We start from the raw sequence: 18906 nt of genomic DNA on the forward strand, positions 1-18906 counted from the left end.
TTCCGCTGCCACCAACCAGGTTTCTTCTGGTGAAATACTGAGTCTCAGTCAGGCTGTAAAGTCAACAACGAAGATTAAAGTTTATTGAAGAACAAGCAGGTTTTAAATATATTCAGAATGGTTTCTCAAACGCGCACCCTTAACTAGACGTGGCACTATCTCACTGTCACACTCTCTCTCAGTTCTATCCCTGTCTCTCACTCTAGCTGTCACAACCGCTATGTTTGCCTTTTACGGGCTCTGTCTGGCTCTGACTCCTCTATCTCCCAATGGTAAAGCCCCTGGGCTGAGCCTCAAAACCAGGTAGGCTCCGCCTCTGAGCTTTCTCATTGGTCAATCTACATCAACCATTTCCATCCCCCTGTACAAACATAATCACAAGGAATGGGCAAACAACACAAAGACTAACTCCCTTTCTGTACATAACTTAGATACAGTATGAAGCAGAGTGCCTCACAAAATAATAATAATAATAATAATAATAATAATAATAATAATAATAATAATAATATAATTGTACCACACCCATCTGACTGGGTTGCCCCAGGCACTCTGGGTGGCTTCCAGCATATACAAAAACATAATATCAAACATTTAAAACTTCCCTGTCTTCAGCTGTCTTCTAAAGGTTTTATAGTTACTTGTTTCCTTGACATCTGATGGGAGGGCATTCTACAGGGAGGATGTGACTACTGAGGAGGCCCTCTGCCTGGTTCCTTGTAACCTCACTTCTCAAAGTGAGGGAACTGCCAGAAGGCCCCCGGAGCTGGACCTCAGTGTCTGGGCTGAATGACGGTGGTGGGTCTGAAGCTGTTTAGGGCTTTGAAGGACAGCACCAACACTTTGAACTGGGCTTGGGGTGACATTGGCTCCCTTCTTCAGACTACCATGCATGATCCCACTCAGCACCAAAAAATAGCTCACACAGTCAAGGGGAGCATAGGACAGAGGAGAGAGTTGGTTTTCCCCCTGGTGAACAAGCAGCTTAATAGATGATCAGAATGGTTCTCTTTTCAGATCACCTCTCTGAATCACAAGTATTTTAGAAACCACTTGGAGGATAGCCTGTCTCTTGGAAGGCCATTGTTAATTGAAGATGTTGGCGAAGAACTGGATCCAGCTTTGGACAATGTACTGGAAAGAAACTTCATCAAAACAGGCTCTACATACAAGGTGAGGGAAGCAAAAATGTTCTTGAAACTTACTGTCTGCTACATTAACAAAGGTGTAATTGCTTACATGGCAGCTGTCTGAAATACCAAGTGTTGCTTTACTAAAGTAAAACAATAACTGAAGCTAGGTGTTGTACCTTAAATAACAAGCCGATGCTTGAAAGAGTACAATAAAGCTTTTCAGGGCTTCTAATTCTCTTCTACTCCCATCATCGCTTTTGTTAATTAGGTAAAAGTTGGGGATAAAGAAATGGATGTAATGAATGGCTTCAGACTTTATATTACCACCAAGCTCCCGAATCCAGCATATACCCCCGAGATTAGTGCTCGTACCTCCATTATTGATTTTACTGTCACTATGAAGGGTCTAGAAGACCAGCTGCTGGGGAGAGTCATTCTAACAGAAAAACAGGTAAGTGAGAAAGAATCTCTGACAATTCTGGAACTATCATTTGTACAGAGTTTTGTTGCTGTTTACGGTGGTGATTTTTTTCCTGTTTTCTAACATTGGAATGATGAGCTTCACAGCTCCCTGAGATGTAGTGGGGACCAGACAAAACAACACTCCAGTAAAATAAGTGAGATACCTGAAGCAGAATCAACATAGTTCAGCAGCACTTTCTTTCTCATACATCTCCTCCGATTTCCCACCTACTATTTCTGTGTTTATATATATATATATATATATATATATATATATATATATATATATATATATATATATATATATATACTTTTTTACATTGCATATGGATGTATGAATCTGCATGAGTCATGCCCATTGTCCATTTTGACTGACAGGTGGCACTTCAGGGCCCTTTCCCCATCCCTCCAACCTGAGGTTCTTTAACTGATGATGCTCTTGGAGTTCATAGTCTACGTGCAGCTTGGCAAGTGAGCAATTAGTGTTTTGACTACAGGCTAGGGAGACGAGCACCGGAGAAATTTGCCTGGAGATTTGCCTGGGCCTAGTAACAGCTCGGTGATTGGCTGAGGTCTCTTATATAGGCAGCATGACCTATGACATTGTTTGGCTAGTTAGGAGTAACCTGGAGTGCTTGGAGGGTAATAAAGGTCGTGTCTGTATATAGTAACTTGCATATAGCTTGTGAGTTTACTGCCGTATATAATAAACTACAAAACCAGTCGCCAGCTTTGTTCCTTACTGAGCAGTCTCGATCGTTGCCTAGGAAAAGCTGCACTACTCTGCTAAGTTGTGCATCATACAAGAAGTTCAGAGGTGAAGAAACTGGTCCTAGTTGCATGCGAAAGGACTTCAGAAAGTGCCCACAGGCTTCGGAGTTTTAACAGATGACCTGGGACTTTATTGGGGACATTCTGTGTGTAAGACATATTCAAAGCATACTATCTACAGCTGAGTGATCATTCCTTGCCCCAAAGGCTGCCTTGCCTCTGGGATTGCACCTGATAAAGTTTGAAGAAGAATGGCCATCACAAGCATTTCCCTTTCACATAATATTTCAAAATCTCATCCATCTTTATTAACCTTGAGCCTTCATCCCTAAACCTGTTTAACCACTACAGGACACAGTTTTTCTGCAAACTTCAGAGTAGGACATTGGTAGCCTCACCCTAGAACTAGGTTTCCCAAGAAGCAGGGAGTAATGATGACCATGTTGCTATTTTACAAGCTTTTCAGTATCACAATGTATAAGGAAAAGAATATTCTTCTTCCTGGTTGTGTACCAGACATTCTGTTGGTTCTGACATAACGGCCAAACCATGGTTTAGCTGTTAGGAGGGTTTGAGTCCTCCCATCTCTTCTGTGACTTCCTGGTTCAGGCAACCATTGTACCTGAATTGACAAACCATGGTTTGTGCTTGCCCTACAAACCATAGTGACATAAGATAGCATGCATTGACCTCCCCATGCCCCCCCATTAATGCTTTTTAACTGTTGTTGACTTGTGGCAATCAACTCATTAAAAAATTGCTTCATTGAGGCTTTGCTGAAGAGCGTATCAGTTTTGGAAATTTGTGTAATGGGCTACATCTGTGCTTCCAGTTTTAATACTTTCTTTATGTGTCTCGATTAGCAGGTTATGTTACGCAGTGGCGTGTAACACGTCTACATTAAAATAAGATTGTCTTGCACAATGATGTTTGGAGTATAGTACTAGAATGACTATATATATATATATAATGTTGCATGTGAAAATTACTGCTGTTGTCCAGAAAAAAGAAGAAGAAAAGAAAACCTTGTAGGCATGAGATCACGTGCTAGAATGTTGCAATTACACCTGTTTGTATTCTGGAGGCATCTTGCCTCTGCAACCTTTTCATCTTGAAATGGAAACTAATTAAAACAAATGAAATGAGCAAATGTTCCCTCATTTCTTTCTGGATTACCTTTTCATCCTTTGCTTCAAAGGTATTTGCATTTTTAATGTTCAGATTCCCTATCACGGCTTGTCCAAAGAAAACTCATAATTCTCATAAATTACTTTCACAATCCCCAATTACATTTCCTTTTGTTTCTGCAGATTGTACATGCCATAGGTCTGTCTTCCATGCAGGAAGATTTTTAAGCTCGTTATGGTCAAGTCACATCCTGCAGAATGAAGCCCACTTTTGAATTAGATGCAAATTAACTTTTTGATGGCACTAACAATGGGAAATTAATCATTCCTGTCTGTGCAACAGTTGGATCTATTGTAGTGTTTTAGCCAAGCATAAATATTATGTAGCATAACAGGTTGCTTGTAAGATCTGTCATTGCAGTGTGGCTGGGAAAACTCCAGATTTTTTTCCATGGTGTTGTGACATGACAGCTGCCACACCATCTAGTTTGGCTACCTAGTGAAGTGTTTTCCATGGATTCCATAGTGTTCAAGATCTGCTAGAACTAGGAATGCCAGGAGATTTAATTCCATCTGGAGTTCAGGATGGATTCTCTGGTTCCACTTGCAAGTGGCTCCATTTCGGGGAGTGAAATTGGACCCTTCAGTTTCCAGTGGGCTTTGTTTCAGAAACAATATGTGAAGTGAGATCTGGTTTGGTCTGAGGCTTTGAAATGGTCTTTGCCACATTGATGGATGAGTTGCAAGGTTGAGTTCTGCAGACCACTCTGGTTTTCTTCGGAGTCTGGATTTCATGCATGTTCCTAGTGGAAATAAAAATCAGGTATCAAGGCATGCCTGTCTTCCTGTAGAAAGGGGAAGGGGAAAGCTGTACTCATCTAGACATTATTATAGACTACAGCTCCTATAACCCCTGTCCATTTGCCATTGGGGCTGGCTGGGGCTAATGGGAAGTGGAGTCCAAAAATCATATATTGAGAGCCACATTTGGGGTCTCAGTTACATTGCCTGTTATACCCATTACTGCACTGCCTATACTTTTGACTTTGTGTATTGTATACATTAATGAGCCTGCTTCTGACAAAGCATTTCACTGATGTGTGGCTTCATGGTGAACTTTAACAGGAGCTGGAGAAAGAGAGAACGGATCTGATGGAAGATGTGACTGCTAACAAAAGAAAGATGAAAGAACTGGAAGATAACTTGCTGTACCGGCTGACAAGCACACAAGGCTCTCTGGTGGAAGATGAGAGCCTCATCATTGTACTTAGCAACACAAAGAAGACAGCAGAGGAGGTGACACAGAAATTGCAAATTTCTGCAGAGACTGAAGTACAGATTAATTCAGCCCGAGAGGAATACAGACCTGGTGAGCGGAGTGATTGTGACCCAACTGTCTTAAGTCAGTGATCAGAATCATGATTGGAGCTGGGAGATGATAATATGGAAACATGGGAAAAACCAGATTATATAGCTAATACAGAGATCTGTTAGTCTTTGAAAATAGTGTCTGGCAGGTCTATAGTTTTGGGAATTGATGTTTTCCTGGTCCCACTTGACTTTGCCCATGCAATCAGTCCATATCATTGCTACATCCTTCCATCCTCATCAGTACATACTTTCACCATTCCATGGGGTACTTGAAAATGTGTCTTCCATTTTCCTCCTCTTCACTCCCAACCAATTTGTTTTAATTTATCTGTATGTACTTACTGCAGGGATGCAGACCCTGCAGCTTGTGAGCTAGTTGTGGCCTGGCATGGGACCCAGTTTGGCCCATAAAGTCGTTTCCCCCAAATCATGCTCCCCTGCCCCACACCTGATGACATCCGTGGATCGGTTGCATGACAGAGGTCCCTGTGGGGAACTTGGTCGCACAGCTGAACCCTGCAGGGAGCATGGTTGAAGTCAACACCCATCAGCTAAGGGGCAGGGAGTTCATCCTTAATGGAACAGCTGCATGACCAAGTTCCTCACATGGAATTCAATCATGCAGCCGATCCCAGAAGAAAAGCAGGGTTGAAGTTCTAGGCATAGGCTGTCAAAGCCTCTTCTGCTGCTGTTCCTAAGTGCCTGTCAACCAGCTGGTGTTGGGCACTTGGAAAGTGCTGTGCAAAAACACCTGCACCACCCACCTGTCTGCAGAAGTAGAGAGAGATCTTCTTCTTCTTTGGTGATCACTCGTAGCCGAGTAAGATTGTCTCTTAACAGTGAGTCTGGAAGTGACTGTGGGGGCTAATTCTGGATTCACATATCCTTCCACAGTGGAGACATAGGTTTCCAGGTGGGAGTTGATCACAGTGAGGGTTTGCCAAGCGTGCCTTCCTCTTAACACTTTTCTCCCTTTCGTCCTGAGTTCGAGCATCTTCAAAGCCCATGACACCTTTGGTAAAGGCTGTTCTCCAACTGGAGCACTCACAGGCCAGTGTTTATCCTACATTTTTTTTTAGATTTGCCTTGAGAGTCTTTACACCTCTTTTGTTGACCACCAGCATTATGCTTTCCATTTTTAAGTTTAAGTTTAATAGTTACTTTGGAAGACGATAATCTGGCATCCACACAACACGACCAGTCCAACGAAGTTGATGTTGAAGAATCATTGCTTCATCACTGGTGATCTTTGCTTCTTCCAATACACTGGCATTAGTCCGCCTGTCTTCCCAAGTGATGTGTAAAAATTTTCAGAGACACCATTGATGAAATATTTTGAGGAGTTGGAGATGGTGTTTATAAGTGGTCCATGTCTTACAAGGCTGGCTGCCAGGCCAAAAATGTTCTGCGCCTTTGTTACATCTACATATTACGTACAGTCTTATGTATGAAGTCCATTGTAAGATTTATCCAATGGTGTATTTTATTTTATGTTGTTTTACTTTATTTTATTTATGAGATATTTTTTTTTACTTACCCATCACCATATGGTCCCAGGCAGATTGCCATAATATAATATACAGTTATAAAACTAAGAAAAGCAGTTAGTTATAAAAACAACAACAAGGAAGTCTGTTCAGAACAGTAGAGATTCAGCAAAGTGTTATTACTGTGTTGATGTTGCATCTCTCGTGCTCTTTGTTGAGAAGCCACTGGGGGGAGAGCTGTATCTGTGATAAATGCTCCTGGCTTAATCCACACTGGGGAAAAATGTATAGAAACTGGATTATTTTGTTGAATGCCCATTGGAGATTTGGAAAATGATCTGAACTGCAAATTGATTCTGGAATGGGTCAGGCTGCCAATCTCATTGCTGATTGCCAGAGTCTAAGATATTTCTGCAAGGATTCTGGCCCCGCCTCCACCTTCTCCATTTCTCCAACCTGCCGGAGTGGGCTCTTCAGATGTGCTGCAACCTGAAACGGGTTCCCAAACCCCGTAGTGCCCTGATCAAAAATAGATATGGGAGTTCACACTTCAAAAATCCAGTGGCTGAACTCCCAAAATCCTGGTGTTCGTGCTATCATTGCGATGCATCGCTTTTTCGCAACTTCCTGAATTGGTGTATTAGTGGAATTTCACCCATGGAACAGAAAAGCAGAAATCTGGAGCACACACTGCAGTTTTAAAATATGTGGATGTGTGGCTTGCTGCAAAGCATTAAGACAGAAAGAAAGAGGTCTGGACTTTTTCTATTTGCAGTATATAGGCAATGGAGCTTATTGTTGAAAACAATGTTCTATCAGGTCTCATTCAGACTTCCTTTTGTGACCCATATCCAAGTACTCTTTTTTTTGTGTCCCAGTGCTTTGCCTGGGAAAACCCATGTTTTACCAGGCAATTGGAGCAAACAGCAGTAAAATATGTGTTTTTCCTCAGGAAAGTGCTGGTACAATAATAATAATAAAATTCATCAACAGAGCTTTAAAGCCTGGGCTTGTACCAGGAAAATGTGGTGCAAATGAGCCCTCTGTTAACCACAAACAACTTGTTATTATTTGTCCATCAGAAGACCATCAGCTTTTGTTTTGTTTCCTGTATTTTGATCATATCCAACTTTTCTTTTCTTCAGTTGCAACAAGAGGCAGCATTCTCTATTTCCTGATAACCGAGATGAGTATGGTCAATGTCATGTATCAGACTTCACTCCGACAGTTCTTGGGCCTGTTTGACCTTTCCCTTGCTAGGTAACTATGACAAGTGAGATCTTTCCCTTTCTGAAGATTGGTATTGTTATAAGAAGAACTGCTCCCTTTCCCTTATGGGGTATTCCAGAGCCTGTATAGAGTCCTTAAGTGGGTTTCCTATCGGTAGGAGAAAACAGGCCAACCAGAGTATATTGAGAAGCAAAGCGGTTAGTAAGCGTGATCTTTATTCAAGTAACTGTTGCAACAGGGTCCCCACTCACCACACGCAGGAGGGAGAGGAACCCCGAACAATGGTGTGCAAGCCCTTATATAGACTTTTGAAATGGCCCACCCTGTAGCCCAAGGTAAAGGTAAAGGGACCCCTGACCATTAGGTGCAGTCGTGACCGACTCTGGGGTTGCGGCGCTCATCTCGCTTTCTTGGCTGAGGGAGCTGGCGTACAGCTTCTGGGTCATGTGGCCAACATGACTAAGCCGCTTCTGGCGAACCAGAGCAGCGCACAGAAACACCATTTACCTTCCCGCCAGAGCGGTACCTATTTATCTACTTGCACTTTGAGGTCCTTTCGAACTGCTAGGTTGGCAGGAGCTGGGACCAAGCAATGGGAGCTCACCCCGTCGCGGGGATTCGAACCGCCAACCTTCTGATCAGCAAGTCCTAGGCTCTGTGGTTTAACCCACAGTGCCACCCGCGTCTCGGTAGCCCCCCCCAAACATCATACATACATCATAGAAGGAGATGGTCTACAGCAGAAATCTTGGCTGCCAGGATACCTAATAATGGTCGCTGATTGCAATACCTGGGCAGCCTGGGCATTCTTTTGTGATGGTTAATACTTTAGTTCCTGAGTCCAGGTCACAGGCTCACCCTATTCATACACAAATATGCCCATAAGACAGGATTTGCAAGCAAAAAGACAATGGGAAGGCTATCCCCCATTTGCCTCCCTTACAGCAGAGGAGAGTCAGAATGGCTTCAGGATTGCACTCCTCATACTATTTCAGACACACGGTTCATATATTTAGATATATGTGCATTTATGAATATTTATTTTGTATTTGAAACCTTACAATTCTCATAATAGTATATAATCAGATGGCCAGACTGTTTTCAAGGAGTCGGACGGGATGCAAGGAAGCCAGCATCGTTTGGAGTGCTCTTTCATTCACTTTGCTCCACTGTTTCCGTTTGTCAAACAGGTTTGGCATGTTGTGGACGTTGCACAAAAACTTAGCAAATCCATTTGACCAGAAATGACAGCAGGATAGGGAAAACAGTGCACAAACCGTGATCCTGTCTGAAGATCTAGAGTCTTTGGTTTCGCTTGATGACTATTTCCTCTGTGTTTGTGTTTGCCATTGAATGGGCAAAGTAACCTAATGCTGTCATTATAGTACAATCCTTTTTGTATTGATTTCCACACAATTTCTCAGTTTAAGTAAATTCCTGATTGCATCTGCTAAGCTTCCCCGCTCTATCCCTCTCAAGGGCTGGAGTCTTCTCCCAGTGTTTTGTCTCCAAACTATCAGGAGCTTGGGAGAGATAGTGAGCAATGTAATGAAAGGAAACAGAAATCCTACCCGGAAAACAAAAATCCTCTTAAGCTGTGTACTGACATCGGAAGCTTAAAGCTGCGTTCAAGGGCTTGAGCTTCCGTTGTTTAAGACGGGGAAATCACTTCAGAGGCAACTGAATAATATGTCGTCCACAGAGATTAGGGGACCCTGGTTAACCAGAAGCAATTTGTCTATAAAGGGCAAAATAACTGCTTGCCCTTCACTTATTTGTCCATATGATCAGCAGGCAGACACACAGTAATGTGTGTGATGGGCCTTTTGTTGGCCCTTGAGTTTACCTTCGTTGGAAGGAACCAGTGGGTCAGTAGCAGTTGGTGGCGCAGTGGGGTGACTTTGTTAGATAGAACTCTGTCTTCACAAGCTGCTCACCTGTGCCAGGTTTTCTTAAAAAATAATAATCAGGCAGAACAGATAAGGATAAAGATAATACATTTCAGTATTTGATGCCGAAATACTGTGCCCTTCCATCTATTGATAAAGTAGCTTAGCTCCCTTACTAGGTCCAAAGGTAAAAGGTAAAAGGTAAAGGACCCCTGAATGGTTAAGTCCAGTCAAAGGCGACTATGGGGTTGCAGCGCTCATCTCACTTTCAGGCCGAGGGAGCCGGTGTTTGTCCATAGACAGCTTTCCGGGTCATGTGGTCAGCATAATGAAACCGCTTCTGGTGCAACGAGACACCATGATGGAAACCAGAGCACACGGAAATGCTGTTTATCTTCCTGCCTCAGCAGTAGCTATTTATCTACTTGCACTGGTATGCTTTTGAACTGCTAGGTTGGCAGGAACTGGAACAGAGCAACGGGAGCTCACCCCGATACAGGGGTTCGAACCGCTGACCTTCTGATCAGCAAGCCCAAGAGGCTCAGTGGTTTAGACAACAGAGCCACCCGCATGGTCATAGTAAGTAGTAAGCTTAGCTCCCTTACTAAGTCTAGTGTAGTAAGAGTTCTGTTGGATCACGGTGACTGAGCAGCTTATATGTCGATTTGGCCACTGTGACTGCCTGTTTCTGCACATGTTCGGGCTTATGAAGTGCAGCTTTGAAAATGCTTTCTTTTCAGAAGAAAAGGCTTTCAAAAACCTCACCAATGGCACTAGATTACGCTTTCATTCTCTCCTTTCCCCACTTTCTTTTGAACAGGTCTGTCAAGAGCCCCATTACGAGCAAGAGAATAGCAAATATCATTGAGCATATGACCTATGAAGTATATAAGTACGCTGCACGAGGGCTTTATGAGGAGCACAAGTTCCTGTTCACATTGCTCCTCACCTTGAAGATTGACTTACAGCGGGGCAAAGTGAAGCACGAGGAGTTCTTGACCCTGATTAAAGGTCAGAGCTACTGCCAGTGTGGTGCAGTGGTTAAGAGCGGTAGTCTCGTAATCTGGGGAACCGAGTTCGTGTCTCCGCTCCTCCACATGCAGCTGCTGGGTGACCTTGGGCTAGTCACACTTCTCTGAAGTCTCTCAGCCCCACTCACCTCACAGAGTGTTTGTTGTGGGGGAGGAAGGGAAAGGAGAATGTTAGCCGCTTTGAGACTCCTTCGGGTAGTGATAAAGTGGGATATCAAATCCAAACTCTTCTTCTTCTTCTGCATAAAATGTGCAACTTACTGTGTTTCAACCCAGTGCAAATGTTCAAATTCTGCATGCAACGTGACAGGCAACCTGTTGCTCTCCAGATCTCGTTAGACTACAACTCCCATCAGCCTCAGCCTGTGCTAGGAATGGATGTCATGGGAGTTGTAGTCTGGCAACATCTGGAGGACTACAGGGCCCAAATCTCTGCAGTAGGGGATATGGAGAATGCCAGTATTCCGGTGTAGGCCTCTACGCAAAGTCCAACACATGAGGTACAGGTGGGGCAACTGTGCCATGGGAAGTGGGCAGCGCAGTCACAGCCCATCCACCGTGAATAGAATTTTAAATATCTGGCTTTATATATTTAGCAGCTCTTTTCAACTGGTTTTTGCTGTACTGTCTTTTTTCAGGTGGTGCTTCTTTAGATCTGAAAGCTTGTCCACCTAAACCGGCTAGATGGATCCTGGATATGACTTGGCTGAACTTGGTGGAGCTCAGTAAACTGAGACAATTTTCAGACGTTCTTGACCAAGTAGGTGATTGACAGGAAGCAAGGATTAAGCAGTGTGACACGTTTCATTCTCTTGAAGGATTCTGTAGATATTTCAATGTCACATGCTGTCAGGGAACTGACATCGGAGCCAGAAGTGGAGGCAGGGCTCCGAAGCGATGCCAGAGAAGGGCCAAGCAGGGAGAGAGGGAACTCATCGGCTGGGGAAGGAAATCAACGTAACACCAGGGATAAAGGGGGGTGGATGGGGGAATCAGAGAGGGGGCTCCAGGACTCTTCGCCGGAGACCAGCGGGGAGAGCACAGGTCCTCCGCTACCCACACCCACCCTGCGCAGAAGACTTCCGCGCAGGGAAAGTAGGCGTAGACTTGGCGTCAAAGAACTTCTTTGCTGGAAGAAGTTCAAGAAACGCCCACTGACGGATTCTGCTAGCGACTGAACAGCCACGAAGTGAAGGGCTGTCCAACCAGGAAAGGTTTAACCAGGCTACCTAGCCAGGAGTGGCGGCAACTTACGCATGAGCAACCCCATATAACCATTACACATGCCTTTTACGCTTCAGAGGAACTGCTGATGTGAACCTAGAAAAGTGAAGTCCAACCTGCCTCAAAATGTATTTCCATTTGACTGGCATGTGTTAAGACAATTGTGTTGGAAGGCCTAAATCTCCACGCTGAACACATGTTTCAGAAGCAGATTTTCTGTTTCTGGTGGACCATTTTCGAAAGAAGGGAATTGCAAAATTGTGGGACCACTACTGAAAAGGTCCTCTTGCAAATAGAGACTAGTCTCATCTTCCATGATGGTGGCAACGATAAAAACATTTACAGATCCCAAAGCCCAGGGATGAATATATGGAAAAAGACATTCCTTCAGAAATCCTAGGCCCTGGCTGTAAAGTCCAAGGATACACAGCTCCTTAAATTTAGCTCAAAAACTAACTGGTACCCAATGAAGCTCTTGAAGCATTGATTCAATATGCTAATGAGGCTTGCCTAAGACAAAAGCCATACTGTCACACTTGGTACCAAGTGAAGTTTCTGAGGTGTCTTCAAGAGTGGTAATGCACAAAGTGCATTACAGTGGTCAAGCTGAGATGCTGCCATTAGCATGGACATTTTCTAGAAAGGGACACCCCTAGTCCTCCATTAAGATATCTGAAACTAAAAAAATATATATCTTGCTATCTGTGCTATTTAATAAACATATTCCCCTATTTGTGCTTAATAGATCTCACGGACAGAAAAACAGTGGAAAATCTGGTTTGATAAGGAAAAACCAGAAGAAGAACTTGTTCCCAGTGGTTATGACCAAGCTCTGGACTGTTTCAGACGACTCCTCCTCATAAGGTCTTGGTGTCCTGATAGAACGATAGCTCAGGTAGGCCAAAAGCTTTGACTAGGATGGGAATAGAATGCCGACAGGTGGGGGCTCAAAGCAGTTCTAAAGTGAGCATTACAAACGAAGAGATCCTTACATGTCAAAGCTCCTGCAGTCCAACACAGTAGGAATCTTTCCCATTCCCAACAGTACCTCTCTTACCTGCTGATGCTCCAAAAATGTCCACCCACCAATACCCTGTGTTACCAGGAAGACATGAAGATGGGAACCTGTGTTTCTTGAGATATATAGTTGTATCCACGGTTTGATTTCTCATAAGAATTGAAAACTTGGTATGAAAATCAGTGTGAGAAAACTAGTGCACATCTCCTTTTCTTTCCCACTAGGCTAGGAAGTACATTATGGATACCATGGGGGAGAAATATGCAGAAGGGGTCATCTTGGATTTGGAGAAGACTTGGGAAGAATCCGATCCTCGCACTCCTCTCATCTGCTTCCTTTCCATGGGCTCTGATCCCACTGATTTCATCATTGCTCTGGGGAAAAGGCTGAAGATTGAGACACGCTATGTGTCCATGGGCCAAGGGCAGGAGGTTCATGCCCGCAAACTTCTGCAGCAAACTATGGCACACGTGAGACAAATTCTCTTTCTTTTAGTGCAGATCAATGTTTGAATTTTTCCAGGACTTTATCGGTCATCAACATAGGTTAGGCTAAGCATAATTGGCTGCTGATCCATGCAGAATTGGTTCCTACATTTCTTCCTATAAGACCTAAATAAGATTACTTGTAATCGGGAACACACAAAGGCCAGAGCCATGGTTACAGAGACCTTGTGCCACCAACAGAAACAGCTTCACACCACCTTCTCCTGGTAATGTCTAGTAAGCTTGAGATATGATGCTGTGTGAGATTCCTCAGAATTAAGTCCCATTGTATTTGAGTGGCTTACTTCCTAGTTAGAATGGTAGCCTACAATGGGAGGCATGACATTATCATGTTGTGAGTTTCCCTACTCTCATGGCCGCTTAAGAAGTGGGGCAAGGAATTGACAAATGCACATTACAAGTGAGAGAATGGGAAATAGTGTGGGTTTGTTGCTTCCATTCACGTGCTCACAGTAATGCAGGGGTGGGAACCTTTTTCCAACTAAATATCAAGAAGAACTTTCTGAAGGTAAGCTGTTTGACAGTGCAACAGACTCCCTCAGAGAGTGGCAGACTCTTCTTCAATGGAGTTTTTAAATTAGATGTTGAATGGCCAGTTTGGCACTCATGCACTTGCTATAGTGTCTAGATTGAGTAGGTTGCTGATGCCGTAAATGGGCTGGGAATAATCTCATCACGTGACAGGATCATACCCAATCCATTCAGGTCATCAGCAACCTATCAAATCTGCTCTTCAGGTAAGACCAATTGTTCTTTTCCATCTAAGGCTAGATATATTCACATGAGTTACCCTCACCAGTGACAATGGAATTGCCAGCTTTGGTAGGAGAGAGGAATTTCAACAGGAAAAACCAAGACCAGGCATAGGCAAACTCGGCCCTCTGGCTGTTTTGGGACTACAATTCCCATCATCCCTAACCACTGGTCCTGTTAGCCAGGGATGATGGGAGTTGTAGTCCCAAAACAGCCAGAGGGCCGAGTTTGAGGAAGCCTGACCAAGACTATAAACTCTGTTGCTATTTGTACTGTTGTTTGTAGAGACATACATTTGTGTGCTGCATGTTAGGTTGAATAGTCAGCTGGTTGTTCATGTTTGAATTAGGTTGAATAGTCAGCTGGTTGTTCATGTTTGAATTAATTCCCCGTCCCCCAAGTAAAGCTAATTGCCTCTAATTGAACAGTATATTCTTTCAAGAACAGAATCTACATGGTAAGAGTTTGAACATCCACCCTGATTGGGGAGAAAGAGGTTTGAGGCTGAGCTTGGTTGGGCTTGGTCTCCATCTGTATGAGGACGGAGAGCAAGAAAAGGATGCACATTGGCATTGAAAAGAACTAGGACAGCATTGTAGAACTGTAGTATCACCAGCAGAAAACAATCGCGAAATTGGTTTGGATTGTGTTGACTTCCAAAATGAATATCAAATCAAGTTTCTTCAATGATTTCCTTTTCTTAGGGTGGATGGGCGCTTTTGCAGAATTGTCACTTGGGTCTTGACTTTATGGATGAGTTGATGGACACGATTGTTGAAACAGAAAATGTTCATGAGGCCTTCCGTCTGTGGATGACTACGGAGGTCCACAAGCATTTCCCCATCACCCTTCTACAGATGTCTATAAAATTCACCAATGAGCCTCCCCAAGGACTCAAAGCTGGCCTGAAGAGAACCTATGGAGGTGAGGGACTTGCTTTTCCCTCTCCCCTTCAATATCTCTGCCATTCCACCCCCCCAGTAGCTTTTAATAGGGGCATCATGAGTGATCAGTTTCTACAAGGAATTATACTCTGTGCATATATTTAAATATTTAGTCTGGGTCCTTAAAAAACACAGTGGTGTATATTATTTTTGTACAAGTGGTTGTTATATGGAAGTATTTGAAAAACTGGAATAGGACTAACAAATGTAGCTCTAGAAAACAAAATGTAAGTACCTTGCTATAATATGGTCCTCTTATAAGGCACTATAAAAACTAAAGTTCCTAATTTATCTCAGTAATGCTGAGCAAATTATCACCCATCTGCTACTATGAAAGGTGTACCTATTTAACATTTTTGTAAGCTTACCACATGTCATTTTTGCATCAAATTGCCATTCAACTCCCACAATACAACCTTCTCCTTTGTGTGTGTGGCAGCTAAGATCCACGCATTTGACAAAGTGGGTTTGAGTTCATTATTCCATAATAAATGTGTTCATCTTTAAGGTGGGACATGACTCTTCATGGTATGTTGCTGCATGAGACTAACATGGCCACTCCTCTGGTGTTATGGATATTATGTAGAAGTGTCTTTGTAACAGGTGTGAGTCAGGATCTGTTGGATATCAGCAACATGGTTCAGTGGAAACCAATGCTGTACGCTGTAGCCTTCCTACACTCAACGGTCCAGGAAAGGAGGAAATTTGGACCTCTGGGATGGAACATTCCTTACGAGTTCAACCAAGCTGATTTCAATGCCACAGTACAGTTTGTTCAGAACCATTTGGATGACATGGACATCAAAAAGGTACTTGGCTCTGCAGTTTAGCAACCTAGGTGGTATTTGAAATACAGTGGTATCTCAGGTTACATACGCTTCAGGTTACATACGCTTCAGGTTACAGACTCCGCTAACCCAGAAATAGTACCTCAGGTTAAGAACTTTGCTTCAGGATGGAAACAGAAATTGTGCTCTGGCGGCATGACGGCAGCGGGAGGCCCCACTAGTTAAACTGGTGCTTCAGGTTAAGAACAATTTCAGGTTAAGAACGGACTTCCGGAACTGATTACCGTATTTTTCGCTCTATAAGATGCACCAGACCACAAGACACACCTAGTTTTTGGAGGAGGAAAACAAGAAAAAAAATATTCTGAATCTCAGAAGCCAGAAAAGCAAGAGGGATCACTGCGCAGTGAAAGCAGCGATCCCTCTTACTGTTCTGGCTTCCGGGATAGCTGCGCAGCCTGCATTCACTCCATAAGACGCACACACATTTCCCCTTACTTTTTAGGAGGGAAAAAGTGAGTCTTATAGAGCAAAAAAATACAGTAAATACTTAACCCGTGGTACCACTGTAGTGTGGATAATTAAATTGTTGTTTCAGCAAATGGATTCTTCCTTGTACGTCCGTGTATAAGTTGATCAGTGGTGACCTATGGCATGTGGGTCTAACTAGGGCTGTCACACCTTTGGGGGCCAATCACAGCCACATTTATATCTGCCTCATGTCATATGACATCGGGTGCATGTGGTTGCAAAGGAAGAATTGGGAGAGAATGTGCACCCAGTTCTTTCCTCGTGGTCAAAATCTAGCACCTTTTGAATTTGGTGCATTTACCATCACCTTTAAAACTTAGATTAAAGGCTCATTAAATTTGATGTGTACAGTGGAGACTTCAACACTCTCTCCACCGTTACCATCTATGCTGCTGCCTAACTTTTTATTATTATTATTTATTGATCGCCCTATACCAGGAGGTCTTGGGGCTGTTCACAGAGTAAAATCAAAATATAAAAGCACAAAATACATAAACAAAATAAAAACAACAACCCAATAACCGCCCCACCCCCCAAAAAAACACATTTTAAAAGGGCCTCAGAACCTCACAACATTTAAAGTAAGACAATTAACAAACTTGGAGAAGAGCCACTCATCAGAAAGACTATGATCCCAGAAATATCTGCAGCAATATTTATTGGCAACCAAATTGGCCGGTTGCCTTCCTGATACAGAGACAAAAATAGCTTTGAAATAAGATTGGGAGGAGGGAAATTAGCTTTGGTTGTTGAGCAGATGTAATACTAGAGTTTCATCTCCTGCAAAATGATAGAGATCAGATTACGTAGGGTGAAGAAGCAGGTGTTGAGGGGTCGGGAGATGGATTGGGGAAGTGATCTGACTGCAATGGTTCGAGTTTGACTCTCAGAAGTCTCGGAATTTTCAAAATCAGCATATTTATATCCATCAATAGATAGATACTAAAAGTGTCCTGCTGCATGAAATCATGCCACACCCTTTTTTGTTTTTCTTTCAGGGTGTGTCTTGGAATACTGTTCGTTACATGATAGGGGAGATTCAGTACGGTGGCCGAGTTACGGATGACTACGACAAAAGGCTGCTCAACACGTTTGCTAAAGTGTGGTTCAGCGAAAACATGTTTGGCCAGGACTTCTCCTTCTACAAAGGTTACAGCATACCCAAGTGTGCTGCTCTGGACCAGTATCTTCAGTATATACAGGTTTGTATAGTTAGCAGAGACTTCTCAAAAGGAAAACCTAAGAGAGGCTCTGTCGGAATTTGCCATTCCAAAGCTTTCCCTCCTTTGTGAGGCCACTCTGCTGCTTTACTTGCTCTTTAGTTTCCCATAGGCAAATTCTGTTTCCCGTAGGTGGGAAAGCTGAGGACATACGCAAGGGTGTCTCAAATATAAAGGACTCTATGCCTAGATGTAGAGATGAGTGGAATTTGTTATTAGTGGGCAGATACAAATTTGTACTGCTGATCAGGAAGTCACCAATTTGAATCTTGCAAATGCAGGTGGCGCTGTGGTGTAAACCACTGAGCCTCTTGGGCTTGCCGATCAGAAGGTCGGTGGTTCGAATCCCCGTGATGGGGTGAGCTCTGTCCTAGCTTCTGTCAACCTAGCAGTTCGAAAGCACACCAGTGCAAGTGGATAAATAGGTACCGCTGCGGCAGGGAGGTAAATGGCAATTCTGTGCGCTCTGGTTTCCGTCATGGTGTCCTGTTGCACCATAAGCAGTTTAGTCATGCTGGCTTTGTCTGTGGACAAACGCCAGCTCCCTCAGCCTGAAAGTGAGATGAGCGCCGCAACCCGATACAGTGGTGCCTCGCAAGACGAAATTAATTCGTTCCATGAATTTTTTCGTCTAGCGAATTTTTCGTCTTGCGAAGCACGAAATCCCATAGGAATGCATTGAAAATCAATTAATGAGTTCCTATGGTCAAAAAAAGTCCAAACAAAGCCAAATTTGGTACAACAAGAGTTTATTAAGTGCTCTTTAAAGTCACACATACTGTAAAGAGCATTTCAAAATTCAAACCCAGATTTTTTTAAAAAAAGAAGAGTGGCCCAATGGTCACAGAAAATCATAAAAATGCAGGGGGGGGGGGAAGACAAGCTTCCAGATTCTTGCAAACCCCTCCCCAACTGTTCCCCCAGCCACCCAGCACACAGAAATTCAAATCCAGATTTTTTTTTTAAAAAACAGCAGAGTGCCACAATGGTCACAGAAAATCATAAAAATGCAGAAAAAAAACAAGCTTCCAGATTCTTGCAAACCCCTCCCCAACACCAAGTCCTTGAATTCCAAACACCCCAATCCAAAATCCACCCCCCCCAAAGTTTTAAAAGCTTAACTTACCAAATGGCTGCAAAAGAAGTTTTGGAAAAGCTTCAAAAATCACCAAAGTCTTTAAAAACCTCAAAAAAGGCTACTATGTACACTGCGTTCTATGAGTTGCTCCTTGAAGTCAAGTCGCAACTGTATTAACGGTGTTAAGAAAAAGGAAACAAACTTGCAAGACGTCTTCGTCTTGCGAAGCAAGCCCATAGGGAAATTTGTCTTGCAAAGCAGCTCATAAAACGGAAAACCCTTTCGTCTAGCGAGTTTTCCATCTTGCGAGGCATTCGTCTTGCGGGGCACCACTGTAGTTGTC

At 43.3% G+C, this 18906-nt stretch overlaps 1 protein-coding gene and 1 long non-coding RNA gene across 3 annotated transcripts in view; one reads left to right on the forward strand and one right to left on the reverse strand.

Annotated features, from left to right (window-relative positions):
- The window catches only part of DNAH5 (dynein axonemal heavy chain 5), a gene marked incomplete at its 5' end in the record, with an annotated part of 169661 nt that overhangs the window by 130538 nt on the left and 20217 nt on the right, over nucleotides 1–18906 (forward strand). For both annotated transcript variants that reach the window (XM_081919101.1, XM_081919100.1), the window contains 11 exons: nucleotides 1018–1173; nucleotides 1402–1584; nucleotides 4619–4862; nucleotides 7497–7611; nucleotides 10291–10481; nucleotides 11140–11261; nucleotides 12471–12620; nucleotides 12968–13213; nucleotides 14707–14926; nucleotides 15550–15755; nucleotides 17264–17467. In XM_081919101.1, the coding sequence (XP_081775227.1) occupies nucleotides 1018–1173; nucleotides 1402–1584; nucleotides 4619–4862; nucleotides 7497–7611; nucleotides 10291–10481; nucleotides 11140–11261; nucleotides 12471–12620; nucleotides 12968–13213; nucleotides 14707–14926; nucleotides 15550–15755; nucleotides 17264–17467 (2037 nt within the window). The remainder of the gene's footprint in view (nucleotides 1–1017; nucleotides 1174–1401; nucleotides 1585–4618; nucleotides 4863–7496; nucleotides 7612–10290; nucleotides 10482–11139; nucleotides 11262–12470; nucleotides 12621–12967; nucleotides 13214–14706; nucleotides 14927–15549; nucleotides 15756–17263; nucleotides 17468–18906) is intronic.
- LOC309374312 lies at nucleotides 2866–7506 on the reverse strand. Its single transcript, XR_014170514.1, has 3 exons — nucleotides 7368–7506; nucleotides 6535–6624; nucleotides 2866–4296 (listed from the first exon to the last, which is right to left on the reverse strand). It is a non-coding gene; the product is annotated as an uncharacterized lncRNA (long non-coding RNA).

The sequence above is a fragment of the Podarcis melisellensis genome (assembly GCF_964234715.1).
Source record: "Podarcis melisellensis genome assembly, chromosome: 7".
NCBI classification, from domain to species: domain Eukaryota; kingdom Metazoa; phylum Chordata; class Lepidosauria; order Squamata; family Lacertidae; genus Podarcis; species Podarcis melisellensis.